Source organism: Neolamprologus brichardi, chromosome 11, assembly GCF_056152115.1.
Source record: "Neolamprologus brichardi isolate AB-2024 chromosome 11, ASM5615211v1, whole genome shotgun sequence".
In the NCBI taxonomy this organism is placed as follows: Eukaryota; Metazoa; Chordata; class Actinopteri; order Cichliformes; family Cichlidae; genus Neolamprologus; species Neolamprologus brichardi.
In genome coordinates, this window is record NC_142114.1 from 29,727,504 (window position 1) to 29,748,080 (window position 20,577).

A 20,577-nucleotide genomic window follows, 5' to 3' on the forward strand; every position below is an offset into this window, starting at 1 on the left:
TAAACATTAAGGAAAAGCAGTTACCCGTGAGCACGGTGTAACAATGAGTGACTCCATGCCTGTGCGGGCGTTGTAGCTCTTCTGTTTGCAGAAGCCAGGGTCAATGACGTAGATGATGCCGTCTATGGTCAATGAAGTCTCTGCTATATTGGTGGCCACCACCACCTTGGATTGATAAGAAAAGAAGCACAGAGAGATAAAGTTAGAAAACATTGCACCAACATACAGACCGAAGATCAAATCCGGATGATAAATGAGAGGTTAAAAAACTGCAGGAAGTGCATATTTATTTATCAGGATTTCTAACAGAGAAGCTGTAAAATCAAAGGATACGACGGCTTGACTCAGTAGAATTTAATGTTGCTGATGATCAAAGTACCAATATAACACTTAACCTTGTTTACACGCAGCACTAAATGCTTCAGCTCACCTTGATTACGGGACAAAAACCTCCTGAACAGGTGAAATTGTTTTAGGTCTTAATAGCTGCCGTTTTTTATTTGTGGTTGAAACTTTTGTCTTAGGATTGGGCAGTTAAACAAATTTGAATGTGAATTAGGATTCATGTTTCTAGTGATTATAATTGGAGTCAAGACTGAAAGAACGACCTGGGTCAGCGAGAGCCTAAAAGTTTGAAGGTTTCGTAGGCAAGGCAAGTTTATTTGTATAGCACAATTCAACAACAAGGTGATTCAAAGTGCTTTACAGATATATTAGAAACAAAAACAAATAAAAAGCATGATTTAAAATTGATTAAAACAAGCAAATGAACGAACAAACAAACAAACAAAACAGATAAAATCAAAACAGATAAAATCAGTAGTTAAATGTAAGTTTTGAAATTTAAGCTTAAAAGTGCAGATTTGGTGCTTTATTCAAATGCAGCTGAGAACAGGTGAGTCTTCAACCTGGATTTAACTAAACTGACTGTTTCAGCTGATCGGAGGCTTTCTGGGAGTTTGTTCCAGATATAAGGAGCATAAAAGCTGAATGCAGCTTCTCCGTGTCTGGTTCTGACTCTGGGAACTGATAAAAAAACGGATCCAGATGACCTGAGGGATCTGGAAGGTTCATACTGGGTCAGGAGGTCACTGATGTATTTTGGTCCTAAACCATTCAGAGCTTTATAGACCAGCATCAGAACTTTAAAGTCTGTCCTCTGACGGACAGGCAGCCAGTGTAAAGACCTCAGAGCTGGACTGATGTGGTCCACTCGCAGGTGAACCTGTGGAAAGATTTAACTGAAGCTCCCTTTGTCCCGACATCATTCAGAGCCTCACATCCAGCTCACGTTCAGCAGTGCATGACAGCTAGCGTTTGGTTTCACCCTGTGATTACAGCGCAGATCCGTTCACCTCCGTCTGCACCATCAGACATCTGCAGTGGAGGCAGACCAGCAGGGAGCACAGCTGTGGTTGTGAGATGGACTTGTGAGAAGCAACTGTTTCTCCCAGAGAATCCAACTCCCAACTACGCACGCCAGCTAATAAATCATGTCAAGTATTCAACACCGTGTTGGCATGATGTTAATGATATTTTGCTCCAGCAGCTCTCATCAAAACAAAGCAAAAAACAAAAACAGGCCTGTTAGCCTGTTGTGATTGTTATAAGCTGGTGCAAACTGTGAATATTCTAATCCAGGAAAATGATCCGAGGCTGATCCAGCTGACAGAGCAAACAGACCAGGACACTTGTGCAAACAGATTTTAAATCAAGACTCTGGTATCCTGGTTAAATGAGGGTTTAACAAAAACCCGCCATGGTCGACTGCTGGTCTATTTTGTGTCAGCCAAAATGAAATATTAGTCCTTCACTGACCTGTTAGTTGTAGGGCAGCTGTATTAGGAAACAATAAAAGCTTCTCAGAAATAAGACACTGTCTCACCTTACGCGCTCCAGGCGGAGTAGGATTAAAGATCTTTGCCTGCATGTCAGACGGCAGGTTGGCGTAGATGGGGAGGACGAGCAGCTCTGCTATCTTAGAACCAAGGCGCCTGCATCTCTCCTGCAGCAGCTCGCAACACGCTTCAATCTCCTCCTGCAAGACAGTGAGGCTCAACAATCAGCCGACACACACAAGCACACTGTACCCGTGTTTCTAACATATCTAACATATCTGTTCTCATCCCTCTCCTACCGTTTGCATCCGTACATGTCAGGACAATTTTCTAAACTTGTAGAATTTACAAGATCAACTTTCTCAGAGTGAACGTGGGATTTTACCTGTTTTCTAGCAAAAACAGAGTCAAATCTTAAGAATAAATATAGAAATATATGAATGAACGCATGCATGGATGATCAAGCTCACTCTGATCCTTCTTTGGTTTTAGATCAGGTCTGTTTCAGGTTCACTGTGGCCTTTTTCTGACGTTCATTGTGTTTTATCAGTGCTGCAGGAGCCACATGGGAAAATCAAGTTTCCACAGAAAGTGATGTGTTCACTGTGAACACAGAGTTTATGGAGAAAGAATCGTCCTGAGCAACAGCGACTCTGTCGTTTCACCTTTTTCCTCATTCCACGAAAAAAGTAATAAAAAGGATTCAGGTAAATGAAGGCAGTTTCATCAGTTTCATTAAAATCAGCTGATTTTCTTATTCTCATTCACTTAAGCCTGGAACCTGCGATCCTCTGTGTCAGGATTTTGATAAAGTGGTATGTCCAAACTATTCTACAGAACACGTGAAGATCAATGTTGTTTCACAGCCATCAGTTAGAATGTGATTATATTATAAAAACATCTGCACACAAAGGAAAACATGGCAAGAACATGATGTTAAACTCGGTGTAACTCTTTGAGAGAGAGATTTCAGAGATTTCAGTCTGACGTTTGCTGCAGAGCATCACAGTCGTGTCTGAAGCTCTGGATCTCTTGGGAATATGATATGAAGAGCACCTGTCCAGTGAGGAAGACCAGAATGTCTCCGGGAGGCTGAGTGACGTGGATCTGCAACACCGACACCACACACGCTTCCAGGTAGTCTGCCTCTGGAGCCTTGATAAGACAACACACAGACACACACACATCGACACCACAGTTTGGTTTATAGGCTCTAAATTGTAATGTTTACTGTGGCAAGGCTTCAAATATAATCTTACTTTCGTGTAGAAAATATCGACGGGGAACCTCCTGCCAGGGATCCTGAAAACAGGCGCGTCATCGAAGAAGCAGGAGAAGCGCTCGGTGTCCAGAGTGGCGCTCGCCACCAGCACCTTCAGGTCCGATCTGAATCTTGCGATGTCTTTAATCAGACCGAACAGGATGTCGGTGTGGAGCGTTCGCTCGTGGGCTTCGTCTATGATGATCACACTGTGGGGGGAGACAGACAGAGATCGTGGGGGGAGCAAAACAATCAACACGAACGGGTTCAGCGATAAATGTCAAACTACAGAGAAGCCAGCAGATGATTTATAAAACTAAATAAAGTATCTGATTGACCACCTGCACTTTGCTGTGTGCAGAGAGAAAATGTCACCTTCCTTTTCAAACTGACCGGACGTTCATGTGACGACAGCTTTGGCTAAGGTTGAGCAATTTTCTAATGAGCCCAATTGGGGTGCAAGGATACACAAAATTCAAGGTTCGGTTTGGTTCAGTACAAAAAAAATGTTCATGCCTTTTAATTTGTCATTTATTAAAATTATAAATATATATTTTAACTCAAAAGTACAGTTTTTGAATTTAATGTTGCTGAAACAACAAAGTAATAAAATAAATCTATCTGATGGAGAAATCACTCATCTTTGGAAAAGAGAGTTTATTACAGAGAAATGTCTCTTTCCAAAATAAAAGCTATACTATACGCTTCTTCTGGGCTATATTCTCAGCAGCATATTAAACATATCAGGTCCCCATAAGGAGAATCATGTGCTAACGGCTGTCTAAATGACTCGGGTAAAGTTTGTAGCATGCGTGCTTGTTGTTTTTGTCTGCTTCCACTTGTCTTTGCACGAGGATGATATCGGAGTAAATGTGCAGTCATATTCGTTGTGTTCCCACTAGTGCTGTCAGCGTTAATCTGAAATGACGTTAACGCCACAACACGGCAAATCTCCGTTAACGAGCTACCGCGGATCGCCCCGTGCGTGGGGCTGGACGGCCAACACGTTAACGAGCTAAGTGCGCTAACGCACTAGTTCCCACCAATGTAATTGAGCATTGCGTGGCACATCCGACATACTGTTTTACTTTTGTCCATGACGCGCTTACCTTCAGGGTCATACTTCACATGAAAACCAAAATAGTTCCAAACGCCACATCTGAATGAGGGTGGGGGAGGTTCAATTTGCCATGTTGCAACGAGAGCTTAGCTTCTGTCTGCTAGCTTGCGCTGCGCTCAGTGAATCTGTGTTCGACTACTCCGCCTAGGCTGCACTGTCGAAAACAGATCCACTGAGCGCTCAACACAGACAGCACCGTCCAAAGGAAAGTTGATAAAATGAATTAAAAATTTTGTATTGTTCGATACACATGCGTACCGAACTGAAAGCACTGTATGAACGGTTCAATATCGATACGAGTATCGTTGCACCCCTAAAGCCCAAGGGTGACAGATCCAGTGAGCAGCAGAACCAATGACATGCTGACACAACTGAAGGAATGAAGTGCTCACTGCAGTTCCACCACTCTGCAGCTTCATTCACATTATGAAAATGTCAGTGTTGGTTTGAACGGTTGCTATTTTGAGACGCTACAGCCTAGCAGCTCACAGGCGCATGACAAAATGATCTTGACGGAGAGGGAAGCCAAATTTAAATCAGATGAGGTTTCCAAACCCCCCACAGAAGAAAAAGGTAGTGGCCAAGAACCAGAGAAGGTCAGTACTGGTAAAGTTACCTACTTTTAAGACTGTGTACCTGCCTAAACCAAGATAATCTTTAACAAGCGTGCACACCTGGTTGTGTCTGCAGGCTGAAAGTCAACTGCCCTGTCTTCCTAGTAAAGCCTACATAACTCCACAAATCCTCTGCAGCATTACTTTGCTCCCAGAATGTAGATTTAATAAAGAAAATGGTTTATGAGAATCGTTTACCCTGCTTCCATAAACTATTTAAACACTTAAAGAGCAGCCAGTACAGAAGTCCACCCTCCCATGTCAGCACTGTACTTTTAGGAGCTTTCTGCTCTTCATGAAAAGCAACATAAAAACGCAGCAGAGGGCACAGACGCATTAATGGCACCTGTAGCTGGCCAGGTCCGGTTCGGTGAGGAACTCTCGGAGCAGCATGCCGTCTGTCATGTATTTGAGCACGGTTCTCTCTGATGTGCAGTCCTCAAAACGAATGCTGTAACCCACCTGGATGACAGTAAAACACTCCACTTCAGTCTGCTTGAAGGTGCAGTAACACATCAAGTGTTGGTGTAGGAGTCATGTGCTGAGCTCACCTCATTACCAAGCTTCACACTCATTTCCTCTGCTACTCTGGCTGCCACTGACATGGCTGCCACTCTGCGAGGCTGCGTACATCCAATCTTCATGCCTCCTTTGGTGTAGCCCTGATGGAAAGTGTTTAACAATTACTTTGACATATAACCAAATGCTTTAACACGTTTAACACGTGAATATATGAAGCTACGTTTAAATTCTTCACTCACGTCTTCCAGGAGGTACTGAGGGATCTGGGTGGTTTTCCCCGAGCCCGTCTCTCCTTCGATGACGAGGATCTGGTGCTCGTGGATGGCGGCCAGCAGGTCGTCTCTGTAGGGAAAGATGGGAAGGCTGCGTCGGACTTCCTGCATTGACTGTTTTTTCAGCTCAGCCTGCGACAGAGCCGGAGCATCCTGATCCTGAACGGGACACGGTCAGAAGAAAAGGCAGTTTGAGTTTTTACGGTGAAGCAGAAGAATCAGAATCTCTTCACTGTCACTGTCACAAGTACAAGGAAAATAAGTGCAGAAAAGTTTAAATATAATTACAAAAGATTCATTTAAAAACAATCATTCAGTAATAAATGAAACCTTATGCACAGGATGTCATGCATTGCTCGTACTCGTCGGGTTGAATCGGAGGTGAATTTGTGTCAGCGATGTTTACAGAAGGTTTGGAAGGACACAGTCGACTGGTTCTTTTATTTTCACTCATATAAAAAGGCAGGTGGACGATATTTTAGTTTTTCCACCAACTCAAACATGTTTCCGTGTAATACAGCCTTTCATCACGCCAAAGACCACACTACAACACATGCTGGGAACCCTGGGAACACACATGTGACTGAAACTGTCCAGAAAACATTAAATTGTTACTAAATGCAAAACATTTGTATGAACTGGCTTCTGTGTTTTCTGTCTTCTGTGCACGCAGTCTCCTCTTATTTCCCTAAATTTCTTTACTTCTCTTTCTGTTTACACGCCTCGCTAAGGATTTCTGTGTCATCATGCAAATAACACCCAAAATAACTCAGGTTTTTCAGCTCTTTTCTGAACACAGACATTCATGATTCTGAGATCTGCATTGATTATCTGACAGGTGAAAGGCTGACCCCACTGCACTCTCTGAAGTCAACCTGATCGTTTGTGCGCTGAAGCAGAAAGGCACAAAGAAACGTGGAAATGAAAACAGAAATGAATAAATTCTGATCCGTTTAAGGTGCATAATTATGTTTTGACTTTGCAGATTTGGTTCTCTGTAGTTATTTCCTCAGATTCAGTGAGAAGTTCAAAAAAAATGACTTAAAAGTTGATCAGATCTCAACATCCGCTGATGTCAGAGGTCATGAAACACTACAGTCCAAAACACTTCACCATGCTCATCAGTCAAAGCATCAAATACTGAGGCTGCTTTTTTAGATCATCAGTTCTGCCATCTAGTGGTGAAACAAGAGGCCTGGAGGCTCGTGTCATTTATGGGATATAATACATGAAAAGCTGGAGCTTAGCCAGTGGACTCCCCCCTCTGCTGTTATTACTGTAACTGGAAATCACCCGCGTCTCTGCATTAGGAATTTCCTTCGTGTGGAAAATTTTAAAAATCACTCTCAAGTAAAAATGAACATTTTTGTTAGACCGAGCTGGGAAATGTTTCTTTGGTTCTGCACTTCTATGCTTACATTAAGAGTTTTTAAAATAGAAAATGTACATATTTTTAAAGAAATGTAATTATGTGGTAATTTTCTATACTTTTACAGTCTGAACATTGGGAATAAGGCAGAGATGAAGAATGAAGATTCATGTTAAAAAGTACAGATGAGGATAAATCTAAAAATATGTCCATCTGTCTAAGAGTAATCTTAACAAACAGGTGGTCAACATTTTTTCTGCTGATACTTTTTCCATTTATGTCTTTTTCTTTGTTTTTAAATGCAGCTGAGAAAGAGCTGGTATTTCAGATATGATATGTAAACAGGTAATAATTAGTATCTTTGCATTTTCCATCAAGCACAGCACTCTATTGCTGCTGTGCAGGAGGCTGTGTAACGCCTGCACGCCGGCTATGATGGCGAAAACAAGCAGATATTTCCTTTTAATCAACACTGCACACGGAGCTGCAGGCACTAGCTGCCAAAATTAAACGAGACCCACAACAATAAAAACAATAAGGAATCTGATGAGCGTCACCTTTTCAGACCGAGTTCCCTTCATGGTAATGGCGGTGGTGACAAAGTTGATCATCTCGTCCTCCTCCAGGATCAGCTGGTACTTCTCCTGCTCCTGCTTCATTCCTTGCTCTCGCTCCTTCTTGGCCCCAAAGCTGAGGGAGGCCGTCTTCAGCCTCTCCTCCTCCCAGCGACCCTGCTCTCCTCCCAGCTCCATGGGGGTTTCCTCCAGCTCCAGGTCCCTCTGTGGCACCTCCTGTAAGTGTGGAGAGACGGTAAATATATGACCAACTGCAGTCAGTCGAGTTTCTACATGTGACATTCCTCGTTCCCACCTTTCTTCTATTCTCTTCCGGCATGTAGTATCTGTTCTTTCTCTCCTCCTGCTCCTTGGCGCCGGCCTTTTTGTAATCTTTAGCTAGATCCCGAATGGTGCGTTTGTATTCCAGCTCCTTCTTCTCCCTGTCTGTCAGCTCCTCAGTGGAGAAGAGGTACTCGTCATCCACGATCTCTGCCTCCAGGTCCTCCAGCTTCTCCGACTCTCTCTTCTTCAGATATTCCCATCGAGAGCGCTTCCTCAACTCCGGCAACTTTAAAGAGGAAGAGGGAAACTTATCACACAGCCGAGCAACTGAGGTCCACTTTGTTTATTTCAGGAATCAATGAGCGCACAAATCGTCCCGTACCACCCACCATATTCTTCTGATCATCTTCAGCCATCTTCAGCCTCTTCTGAGCTTCCTCATAAGCCTGTGGAGAACAAAACAACAGGATAAATATTTACCACGAGGTCATCTGTGGAAGACCGTAAAAGAGCTGCGTGCCCACCTTCTTGTCCGTCCTCTCGGCTATGTTGCGCGTCTTCTCCTTGTCCTTCTCCCTCACTCGCAGGGCAAACGCATCCCTCTCCTCGATGTCTTGCAGTCGCTCTCTCTCTTCCTTCTCCCACTCTTCCTCTTCCTCCTCTTCTCTCTTTACTGTCTTATGGTCCTCTTGAATCGACTTATCCCTGATGTTAGAGAACAGGATACATCGTTTTACACTGGTGTCTATCTCTCCTCCACAACGAAGAATAAATATGAATGTAAATTATCGTAATAAAAAAACAACAAAAAACAGAAAAAAGCACCAACATCTTAAAAAAGCAGAAAATAAGCAGATGACCTTTTAGGTGCTTCCTCCTCGCTGGACGACTCGCTGCCTTTCTTCTGTCTGATGTGCTTCCTCTTGTTCCCGCGTTCCTTGTCTTTGCTTTTCTTTTTTCCTTTCTGTTTCTCCCTCGCAGCGTCTTCATCGGCATCGTCGCTGTCCTCCAGTAACGTGTACGTCCGGTTCTTCCTCTCCATTTCGATCGCTTGCCGTTCCACCGCTCGGGACGGTTTCTCAACAACCTGTTTATGAGGAACCTGCAACAGTAAAACAACATTAGAGGTTTTTTTTAAACCACCAGAGCTAAAAGAAAACGAGGGAACTCGGGTAGAGTTTCATGAATGAACCTTTTCAAAGAGTTCCTTTGCGAAGGCGGCCACACTCTGGTCGATGTCAATCGTGCCCGTCTGCTCGAGACGAGCCACAAAGTCTTCGGGACTCGATGCTTTCCGAGCAGTGCCGATCATGAACTGAGACACGTATCTGTCACTCAGCCCGAGGATGTCGTGGAGACGGTCGCTCACCCACTGCTCCAGATTGGCCATGGTGTCTTCTGAAAGGGCAAAGTCACAGAACAAAAACAGGGTTATCCAAACTCCCGGTGCGACAGACACATGCGCAGGTACCTGGTTACCATTATCTTCATACGAGGCCTCAAAAATAAAGGTTTAGAAGGATGTAATCTTTTCAAAAAGTTGTCCTAAGCATGAACTGATTCCCAAAGAAAATAATCCCACAGCAGCTTCATGAAAGACGAACTTAAAATAATTAACAAATAAAGGATCTTACATATTTTTCCTTACTTTCTCTCTTATATAATTAGCGTTCCAATGTGTGATCATTTTAAACAACGCCAAAGTTTTAGACAATGAGGTCAACATATGTAGAAGTAATGCCTGTGAGCCAAAACCGCTTTTTCAACTCCTCTAGATGTATTCCATTTCATTTCATTTCTTTATTTATTTCACACATGGTTCAACAGTGTTTCTTTTCCTACATACAGAACCTCCTTCCCATTAATATGACACTGCACCCATGGGTGAAAAGGAGCAGGAAGAAGAATAAATTCTTGTTAGCACCTGCCCCCTATCTGCAAACCAAATATTCTTACAAGAGGGCACCTATACCCCCCCAAAAAAACCCTAACATGTATCTTTATGTAACAATGCAAAACTAAACAACAAATCAATATAATCAGCAATATACAGCATTAAATGGCAATGAAAATTTTTTTCTTCCACATTTAGCCCAAATTACTTTCATGTTCTTCATACTGATTTGTCCTTTTAAGTGTGTAACACATTTTAAAACAGTGCATGTTTGTACAACTCTTGAGATTATCTTCAAGAGAATTCCATATTCTTATACCTTTAACTGTCGGACACATTTGCCTTTGTGTGGTCTTAGCAAACTGGTGCTTAAAGTCAAACTTCCTTCTACTGTCCCCACTTCCTGAACACAATACAAACAAACTTTGTAACTTAAGAGGTAATGTGTTATTTTTTACCTTGCACATGAATAATAATGTCTGTAATTTCACTAAGTCTTCAAATTTCAACAATTTCGATTTTATAAACAAATTATTTGTATGTTCTCTATATTTAACATTATGAACCATTCGTACCACTTTCTTCTGTAGCAAGTATAGAGGATGTATATAAGTCGCATATGTATTCCCCCAGACCTGTATGTATGATATCCCACACAGAGGATATCCTTAATATGGTTATCAGCACAGCATCCGCCAAGTTGCTGTTTGCATGAAGCGGCCAATCAAAAGAATGCTGTTGTAAAGAAAGGCTGAATCAAAATAGAGCCGGCGTGGGTGAATGGAGGGCTGCACCAAGGCCCAGCTTAGGATAAATAAGGATCATTTTAAACACTGTTCTTTAAAGATGACCTAGACTGGCTTTGCATGATTCACTGTTCAAATGATCTAAAACACTGTAGATACTGTTCTGCACATGTGGACCACACCTGGCCATATGATGAGTAAACAAATTAGTTTGTTTGTTTGTTTTTGTTTTAAAAAGGCTAACAGATTTTTACATTTGACCAGACTTGTTTTAACAGACTCCAGGACGGGATTTAAATTAAGTCACAGATCACTGCAACTTAAAAAAATAAAAACAAACTTTTAAATGATTTATTCAGAATTTTCAAATATGGACAGGATCACCCTTAGAAATGGAAAACTTTACTAAACTGTAGAGCTGCAGTGAATCCCTTTGTGAAAAAACAAAAACAGGCAGCAATGCTATGACTGTTGGAGCATTTAGAGCAGAACAAAAGTAAAAGCAACTTTATCCAGACTTTTAAAATCTGGGTTTAAGAGGGAGACTTTAGAAACCAGGACACGAAGGAGCTCATAATGGAGATGCTACACCTCCACACTGAAAGGAGTCAGCCAACATGTCAGCTTCAACTTGGAGGATGCTCCAGGACAGTAAATATGCAAAAAGGGATGATTTCCCTGCTGCCTTTCCCACATTCAGACCAGGTCCAGTTACAAACCTTCAGCATTAACCTTTGACAACCTGGATTTGATAACCTCTGTGAAAGCTAAAGAGTCAGAGCAGTGAGTGTTTTTTTTTGTTGCAAAACTACTAAATAAAAATGTTTCCTCACATATAGTTTTCGTTAAACAAGCTCAAGTTTCCAATAACTTCGCCTTTAACTGCAGATCTGGATTCAGCGTCGTTTCAAACCGCAGTGTTTTGTTCAAGCCGCTGCACCAATACTGTCAGTTTTCATATTACAGCGTAGTTATCCGTCCACTGTTACACCTGTATTATACAAAGTGTGAGCGTTAGAGGAGACACAACACAACCGTCTCTGAAGTCCACTCACCGCTTCTCAAACGCTCTTGTTGTGACAGAAACAGCAGGTTGAGAGTTAGCCGACTGCTAACTCCAGCTACAGATGAGGCGTTAGCTTGAGTTGCAGCGCACAAGTCTCCGGTTCGGACACTTAGCGGACACGAGCATCCTGCCGTCGACACGAAAAACTGTTCATTTGTCCTAAAAGTACATCACACACACTCATACACTGTAAACTGTTTTGCTGTTTTAGCTTAACGCACGCTGAACATACAAACGGAAATACGTCAGGCTAAACTAGGGAAGAAGAGCGGGCTGCATCAGAGGCGCCGGCACTCACTGCCCCCGTGTGGCCATGTAAAGAACAGCAACACCAGCTAGCAATAAAACCAAAACATCCAGTTCCGCAAACAAACAGAAAATAAGAGCAGGACAATACGTTTTATATTTAATAATTCTCTTCTTATTCTTCCACCTGCTCCATACTCTCACTACAGGTCACAATATCATCTGCAGAGTCCTGCCTGATCTCATATGTCAGCCTGTCTTTCCACTTTCATAAGAGATCATAAAATAAGATATATATTCTCTGACAAAACACTATGAAAAAAGTAAACAGGGGAAAGTAGAACATGTTATCAGAAGTAGAATCTGCGAAGAAAATGGCGTTGAATACACCGGGCATAGCCTCACATACAGTACTGTCCTGTGTCTTATTAAGATTTGAGAAATGTTTCCAGCTTCTTCAATCCATATTATGATTTTTAGAGATATTTTACAACCAGAACTCAATTTCCCAATTATTTTATTATAAACAAAAATCGTTAGGTTCTGGCGTTTAGTTGGACAACAATTTTAAACCTTATTGTTTCTAATCACAATTAAACATGACAAAAACACGCGGCTTTTACACGTACATGACGAGTCAATATTATAAGCTGAGTCACTGATCCACCCCAACTTCCCGCTATTATAATAGCAGTCTAACACACACAATATCACCACCAACAACAGACTTAATGCTAAGACAGACAACGCATTTAAACAAACAAACGTTCACGTCACTTGTAACATGAAGTCAAACACATGAACAGAAGTAAGAGATGAGCAGCAGCATGATGTTAACGTATACCTTGTGTGTATTTGTGAGCTCATCTAACAGATGAAAATATAAATTAAAAAAAAATTTCATTTATTAAAATGCAACATTTTTTTAATTGTCTCAAATTAATTATAAGTGACTGATTGAAGTAAAAGATCGAAAAGACTTTTGCTTTATCATAAAGCCGGATCGCTCGATGGGGTTCAGACCGTTGAATGTTGAAGGGGTGTGATTCTGTAAAAGCGGATGTGGCCTGTGGAAAAAATACATGTGTATAAAGAGGAAGCAGCGCGCGCTCATGTATGGTTGGTTGTCAGTATGAAGAGAACCGTAGTCCCTCATCGGCCGTATTAACGACACCACCTCAGGTCAAAGTCCTCGGGATCATCTATAGCCCCCCGCACTGCTTCTCACCTGTATCCGGGCGGAGATGAAGTGTCCACGGGTCGCCGCAGGGTCGCATGGCCCGATGCTGCTGCTGCTGGTGGTGGTCGCCGCAGGTGTTTGCGTGGACAGCTATAAACCAGTCATCATCGTGCATGGCATCTTTGATGGACCACAGCAGTTCCAAAACCTGTCGAGGTTCATAAAGAAGGTAGGACCGCGCACAGCGATATCTGCTGCAGAACAACAAGGCTCGAAAACCGCTCCAAATGCGTTAGAGCCGCTTTATTTACCACAGGAATTAAAAGTGGTGCATTATTTGTGCTTGTGGTGATGTCTTTACTTTGTAGTGTTTTGTGCAAACTTGTTAATGTTATATGCACAAAGACTCACGGGCCTGTTAATGTTCGATATTAGATTATAATGCGGTCCTGTTGTGTCCACGGTTGCGTTTAGACTTTGGTTTTTCGTGGATGTGTTTCTGGTGGAAGTGTTTCGCTATTAACGGACCGCAGGACTCGGGCTCAGTGATTAACGTCTCCAGGCCAAGTTCATGTTCAGAGTAGCTGTTCAAATTTAAAACCAGTTTTCCTGCGTTGTCTCTAAAGCGGTACTAAAAACTGCGTACAAGCATGTTTATTATAAAATAATGAAAATGTGTTTTCAAGTTCGAGGCTTGTCCTCATTTGCACACGCAGTCAAAACAAGTTTGTATCATTTTCTCGGTTGACTTTCAGTAACTTTGGGGCAACAAGTCTGCATATTTTTCGAGTAAAGCCAACTTTATCAAACATTACAGTTCACAACAGTGATTTTATTTATTTTATTTTATTAATAATAAATAAACTGGTACTCACACAGAGCTTTCCTGTTCTATTTGAGCATTAAAAACATTTTCAGGTGCTTTTAACCGAACTAACACTCACACTCTCATGGATGCTGGGATCCAGCCGCCAAGCTGTTGATTGATAGAGAACAATGCTGAAAGGGGGTAAGTCTGATCATTAAGTACTAGTTATTAGAACTTAATGATCACGCTTAAAGATTTACTTCTTTGACTTACATTTCAAGTTAAAAGACTTTGAAATGGTTACTTTTTGAACTGGATTTGCTCTGACTATCTTTTGAACGGGATGTTCTGACTGTATCTGTCACCGCAGCAGGCAGATAATGTGCCTTCGTAAATGATTCTATGCTTGTTAATATTCATCCAAAACCACATAAACTACAGTTGTGCGCTCGACTGTTGTTTGACCCTTTCCAAAGACGAATGAAAAGCCCCCAAAGTGTCTCTTGTAAGTGAGCAATAGGAAGGAATATCTCATTAGTCATGATATTAGATCACGTGTTCAGTCTGTTTAAAAGTACTAAATGATTTTATTGAGGCTTTGCACAGTAAGAAACACCGTGCAGCCTTTTTCATGGACTTTTCTAAGGCTTCTGACACTGTAGATCATGAGCTATTGAAGCAAAAACTGTGTGGTTCAAAAATGATCTTTCCAACAGAACTAAGTGTGTGAATGCTGAACTCTTGCTTCCTTGATGTGGTTGAAGGTGTTTCCCAGGGATCAATTCTGGGGCCAATATTGTTCACCTTATATGTTAATAATATGTTAACCCGTTCATGTATAGTGGTCACTACAGTGACAGCTATTCAAAGGCTGTTTTCTTGTATTTGTGTTGGTGTTGATGGCATACCTGCACATAAACCTCTACACTGGACACTGATGTGTCACTCCACACCACCCACTGGTCCTTTAATGTTACTATAGATGTGTGACGTGTTTCATTGTAATTATTCTTATTTAAGCCTGTCATGCATGAATTATGACAACCTCAATCAGAATTTTTTCTTAAGTGTTTTTATTCATGTTTAATTCCTAAAGATGAATAAAAATGCTTAAAAAATCTGGATTGAGGTTTTCATAATTCATGCATGACAGGGTTAATAATCTCGATCAACATAAAAATTCATGCTCTGTAAAAATGTACGTGTCATGTGTTTTAGTGCTGTTGTTGTCCAGGTTGGCCGTGTAAATTACATTATAAATCTCAGTGGGTCTTTGCTGGTTAAACAACAATCTGTGTGTAAATCGAGCTGGTTGGTATTTCCTCAACGGTACCTGAATCCACCAAATATTCAACACTCAAATCAAGAGCTTCTATCCTACTGTAGGTTCAAGGCAGGATTTTGTATTTCAAGTAGGAATAAAATACTTAAAATGATATTGGACTTGATAACATATCAGATAAAAAAAACAGTGAAGTGAAAATCAGCAAATGGTTTCAAGTTAGCGATTTTTGTTCCTCTGTGTCTTTCATTTCCTCAGGATCAGTTTTGACTTAAGAGTTCTGCATTCGAGCACCTGGCTGAAGTTTTATGACAGCTGATGTTTCCCCTCATTGTGCCAAAAGTTTTACTTCCACTTCGATTTCTTTGCACTTCTCAGGTGCATCCAGGCACTGAGGTCACAGTGATTGACTTGTACGACGACCTGTTGAGTCTGCAGCCGCTGTGGAAGCAGGTCCCAGACTTCAGGCAGTCCTTCAACTCCATCATGAAAAACGCTCCTGATGGTGTCCATCTTCTGTGCTTTTCACAAGGTGCTCCTGCCGTACAAACATTTAATAGAAAAACAGATTTGATAGAAAAATAACAAAAACATAGTCTTATAGCGTTGATGCCCAACTGAGAAATAAAGGTCCACATTTAGAGTTTGGAGAGGTGGTAAAGTCATAATTTAGAGGATTTTCATCCAGGAGACAATAGTTTATATCCCACTGGGACTTTTTGAATTTTGAATTTAGCTTTTACTTTGTCTGTGTGATTGATTTAATTTTTTAAAATTAATTATTGTTATCATGTTTTAACTTTTATTCATTGGTTAGGTTTAGGCAAGTTTAGGTAAAAATACGATCAGTGTTGGGAAGGTTACTTTTAAAATGTATTCCATTACAGATTACAGAATACATGCCCCAAAATGTATTCTGTAACGTATTCCGTTACGTTACTCAATGAGAGTAACGTATTCTGAATACTTTGGATTACTTAATATATTATCATGCTGTTTACAACTACATGAATGTACTATTGCTGTGATTTATTACTGTTACTGAAGGTCCGCGGCTCCGAACCGTAGTAAAGGGACCTCTGGCTAATACGGTGGGTTCTGTGTCGGCTCGTAGCTGAAAACTAGCTTTACTTTGTTGTCTGGGTCAACTTTGCTAGCAGAGACAGAGAGAGGCGTTGAAAGGCTGCTCCAACAGAACTTATTGTTTTTGGAGGAAAACACGAACACGGTGTACAGTCGAGTCTTAATAGCTTACTTACAACTGGGCTCGTCAGGCTCTCTTCTTGGCTGCAGTGGTTATTATTATATTTACATGCTTCCAGCTCCCGTTTCTGCTCGATGACAGCTCATACTTTTCCTTTTTCTCCCTCCCTCGCTCACAGACACATAACGGGTATGGCAGTCCATTCTCCCTGCAGCACGGACTACACTGCCCATAATGCTACATTCTTTAGAGCTATGCCTGTAGCATTCTGCCTGTTAGCTTAGCACAACAACAAAAAGGCCTCTCTCACCCAGGAAACACGCAGAGAGAGAGCGTCACCCTGTAACCATGGCAACCGTAACACTGCCACCTGGAACAACAGAACGTAGCTGTCAAACAAAACCCAAACAGTCCTGACCCGCCACAATATGAAACAGGGAAGTACCGCCGTGTAATCCATTTATTTCAACAAAGTAACTGTATTCTAAATACCACCTTTTTAAACGGTAACTGTAACGGAATACAGTTACTCATATTTTGTATTTTAAATACGTAACGGCGGTACATGTATTCCGTTACTCCCCAACACTGAATACGACACATCACACTTTTCCACTTCTAGCCGCTGCTTCATCTCTATCGTAGTACGCAGTAGTTATAGAGAAACTCCATAATAGTGAGGACGGATGAATTTATGGTAGACATTTCTGAAGCTGAGACTCATTTTTAGTCTCTTTTTTTCCATGAAGGTGGTCTAATTTGTCGAGCACTTCTCTCCACGACTCCCAACCACAACGTGCACACCTTCATTTCACTGTCATCCCCACTGGCTGGACAGTACGGAGGTCAGAGAGCTTTTAAAAACTTGTCTGCATAAGCTTCAACATTTAAAGAACGTGAGCTTTTTAACACACTTCTCAATATTCACCAGGATGTTTAAGATGAACTTGATCTTATCCTCTTACTCCTCAGACACAGACTACCTGCAGAAGGTATTCCACAAAACCGTGAAGAAGAATGTTCATTTTATCTGCTACAACAAATTCGGTCAAAAAGTGTCTATTTGTGACTACTGGAACGGTGAGAAAACAAGAGTTCTTCAGATTTAACTGAAGACAGTCTGCACATTTACTGAAATATAAAACCTATTTTGTCCACAGACCCTCACCAAAGACGCAGCTACCTGCGGAACAACATCTTTCTGCCTCTCCTTAATGGTGAAAGACCTCACAGTGACATGAAAGGTATTGATCTGGTATAGTCATCATATGCACTGGTTAGCGCGAAAACAAACGTTCATGCCTTTGGTTTTTCCTTTCACAGCGTGGAGGGAAAACTTCCTGCAAATCGAGAAGTTGGTGCTAATTGGAGGACCGGACGATGGTGTCATCACGCCGTGGCAGTCAAGGTCTCACTGTCATCAGCTTTACAGCACACACTGTTTGTTCTCTTTCATTTACATTTTATGTATGAGAGGTGGCTCATTATGTCACACTGACGAGACTGTGTGAAAAAAAGTGACCCATCGATTTCCTTCTGTTGGCTTTCGATCAATCGAAAAAATCCGGACATGAATTTTGGAGGAACAAAATTTACTGTAGTGTGTTCTGCTGCTTGTGGGCCACAAAGCAGCACTTTATGTGTTGGTCACCTTAAGATGCATGTCGGTCCTTTTCAATATTGGATTCAAAGTACAATATTTGTATTCAGTTACACTCAGGTCAGTCAGGTCCCACCTTCAGACTCACAAACAGTTCCTTCCCCTGAGCCATTCATCCCCCCACTCACCTCACCGCTCTGAGCCACGGTCTGAGTAACCCTCATCACTCAGGCCAGACCAAGTCTTTTTCTTTGACTTTGCAACTGTTTTCTTCTCAAATGTGTGCCTTTCTCTTTTTTTGTGCACATTTCTTCTGATTGCTATTTATTCCTGCTGTCTGCTAATAAAACTTTATTCCAGAACAGTTATGTGGAGCGCGCACAATTTCGTTATACATGTACAATGACAATAAAGGACTATTCTATTCTATTCTATTCTATTCTATACTAAAACTGCACTTAAGTAAAGATACTCAGTTTGGAGACAACAACGTTTTTACCAGCAGAGCCTTCGATGTGTTTGCAAAGTGATCAGTTTGTGGTAAAAGTTATGAAACATCTTTACCTGAAACAACTGTTTCCTTTTTTCTGTGCAGCCACTTCGGATTCTATGACAGCAGCGAAAACGTCGTAGAAATGCAGAAGCAGGAGGTTAGTGGCAAACTGAAGTGCTGCCTGTACAACACACTTTGTTTTTATTGAGGTGTAGCTAAAAACAACAGTCCCGCTGTAGGTTTTCACTTGATGACTGACATAATATTAAGTCTGTTACAGAGGTGTTGATTCAGCTTTGTGGAAATTGGTGGAGTTTCTTAGTTGTGCTGCATTATACAGTCCATGTTTTATTTATGAGTTGATGTGTGGCAAAGCTGAATCATTTGTCTGCTGTATCTTATTATCTCATAGCAGAGCTGCTTTTAGTGACATTCACAGCATGCAAGTGTGGCAGGATATTATACACATTTTGTTTAACACACACACAAATGTTGAAGGGAGGAAATTAAGGATGAAAAGATCATTTTATTAACAAAATAAAAATACTCAGGGTGGTTGATGGGGAGGGAGTGGTGGTGGAATTGGGGCTGAAAGGAAGGTGGGTCAGTCTGCTGAGGAGAGATGAAGGGAGAGACGGGTGGAGCTAGGTGCAGAGGTTTCAAAGCTGAGCCAGAGGAGGAAGAGGAGGAAGGCAGAGGCTGGAGTCAGACAGGGAACAGAACATACAATGTGTGCAGATGCTGCAAAGGTAGGAATACTTCATTTTGGAGTTCTCCTGTTCCAGCAGCGTATCACACCTCTATCATGCATCACAGGTAAAAAATGCTTTTGAAAAAGGATGCGTCTGTGTGTCTTCAGTTGTAGCTCCTGCAGCAAGCCTCTTCTGTTGTCTGTCACCAGACGTGTTTTAGGAATCGAGACGTTCTTCAAAGTAATGAGATTGTTTTCTGGATAAACAGGTAGGAGGATCGAAGGGGCACAAATGTGAGAAATGAGAATGAGCACACAAAGAAACCAGAAGTAGGCACAGGAAGTTTAAGAAAGAACTCAAAACTAAAAGATGTTACAGAGACGAACACGAAAAAGCTCCCCCTGCTGGCCTGCTGTGTTAGGCTGCTCTCTTGTAGAGAATAAAATGTTAGCTGAATGTATTTTATTGCAGATGTGTTAAACTACTCTACTATTTTCACTGCAGAGCCTCCACTGTGTTCCTTCAAAAACAAAACTTGAATCATGTCATTTTCTGCTGCTCTCTCAGTTTTACCTGAACGATGCGTTTGGGCTGAAGACGCTGGACCAACGTGGCGACTTGGTGACGTGTGTTCATTCGGGGGTGAAGCACACAACCTGGCACTCCAACTTCACAGTGTTCAGGGACTGCATGGAGAAGTGGCTCACATAAAAACTCTCCAACAGTAAAACCGTGGACAAAGAAAACAATGATTTAACTCCTGTCTGTGCAAATGTGCAGCATTTGTGCTTACTGCACTATTCATACTGCACAACTGACTGCTGTAATTTTTTTAAAAGGTTTTTATTTTATTAACATGATTTGCTTATATAAGTGTATATGTTGCATTTATAATCAGCAATGTTTTAACGTTTTCCACTGATCAGTGTTGATAATAATTATCTATGAAACATCTTTTAAACTGTTGTTTTTGTCTGATTCACAGAAAGTGCATTTTGTACACAGCCAAAACTTTGTGATCCTTTTTTGTACCTTGAGAAGTCCTTCATGGAAATATCTTGAATATTGAGCGTAGCTGCTGCTCTCATTTCTCATTCTGTACATCCTCACTTCCGCTCCGTGCACCTTCAGATGGCGGTGTAAGGGCAGGAGGTGAGCAAGATCTACAAGGAGAGAGGAAGTAGTATACTCAGAAGTACAGAGTATAACTAAATGAGACTTCCTGTCCACTGTGTGCTTACTGTCAGCATCGCACCCACGGTGGTGAAGAATCGGCTGTATGCATAGCTGAGCTCCTGATTAATCACTCAGTGCCCTCTGGTGAAACTGTTTTGTAATTTATAACAATGTATTTATATCAAAGCTATTTCCTAGTTTCCTCTTCATGAGGTGCATTTCATAATTGCATTAACATATTTCATGAAAACTTGCATCTCTCCCCCAGACTGTACAGTTCAACTAACGACCTGAATGACTTTATTATATGAACTTTTTTCTAAAGTGCATTCTCAGAAAATTCTCATATTTTCAT

General features: G+C 41.4%; 2 protein-coding genes across 2 annotated transcripts in view; one reads left to right on the top strand and one right to left on the bottom strand.

The window, feature by feature from the left end:
- Positions 1 to 11,784, bottom strand: part of dhx16 (DEAH (Asp-Glu-Ala-His) box polypeptide 16) — a 29,302-nt gene extending 17,518 nt beyond the window's left edge. Inside the window, exons 1-14 of the mRNA XM_087848520.1 lie at positions 11,531 to 11,784; positions 9,028 to 9,233; positions 8,696 to 8,937; positions 8,360 to 8,540; positions 8,225 to 8,281; positions 7,867 to 8,121; positions 7,554 to 7,787; positions 5,595 to 5,786; positions 5,385 to 5,495; positions 5,180 to 5,295; positions 3,098 to 3,308; positions 2,895 to 2,993; positions 1,886 to 2,038; positions 25 to 165 (exon numbers count right to left, since the gene is read on the bottom strand). Of these exons, the coding sequence (XP_087704646.1) occupies positions 25 to 165; positions 1,886 to 2,038; positions 2,895 to 2,993; positions 3,098 to 3,308; positions 5,180 to 5,295; positions 5,385 to 5,495; positions 5,595 to 5,786; positions 7,554 to 7,787; positions 7,867 to 8,121; positions 8,225 to 8,281; positions 8,360 to 8,540; positions 8,696 to 8,937; positions 9,028 to 9,225 (2,190 nt within the window). The 5' untranslated portion in view covers positions 9,226 to 9,233; positions 11,531 to 11,784. The remainder of the gene's footprint in view (positions 1 to 24; positions 166 to 1,885; positions 2,039 to 2,894; positions 2,994 to 3,097; positions 3,309 to 5,179; positions 5,296 to 5,384; positions 5,496 to 5,594; positions 5,787 to 7,553; positions 7,788 to 7,866; positions 8,122 to 8,224; positions 8,282 to 8,359; positions 8,541 to 8,695; positions 8,938 to 9,027; positions 9,234 to 11,530) is intronic.
- A 1,166-nt stretch (positions 11,785 to 12,950) lies between these two features.
- On the top strand, positions 12,951 to 20,331 carry LOC102793496 (lysosomal thioesterase PPT2-like). Its single transcript, XM_087847855.1, has 8 exons — positions 12,951 to 13,196; positions 15,436 to 15,589; positions 17,011 to 17,106; positions 17,234 to 17,341; positions 17,422 to 17,505; positions 17,585 to 17,669; positions 18,457 to 18,511; positions 19,614 to 20,331. Exons 1-8 carry the CDS (start codon positions 13,032 to 13,034, stop codon positions 19,755 to 19,757), a joined length of 891 nt encoding a protein of 296 aa, XP_087703981.1. The 5' UTR covers positions 12,951 to 13,031; the 3' UTR covers positions 19,758 to 20,331.
- Positions 20,332 to 20,577: the final 246 nt, after the last annotated feature.

Bases quoted from the DNA above. Each gene is read 5' to 3' on its own strand.
- LOC102793496 (XM_087847855.1), top strand. From the start codon at position 13,032: ATGAAGTGTCCACGGGTCGCCGCAGGGTCGCATGGCCCGATGCTGCTG. The intron at 15,590-17,010 runs GTGCTCCTGCCG...TTTTCCATGAAG, and splicing joins TCTTCTGTGCTTTTCACAAG to GTGGTCTAATTTGTCGAGCA. The intron at 17,506-17,584 runs GTATTGATCTGG...TTCCTTTCACAG, and splicing joins ACCTCACAGTGACATGAAAG to CGTGGAGGGAAAACTTCCTG.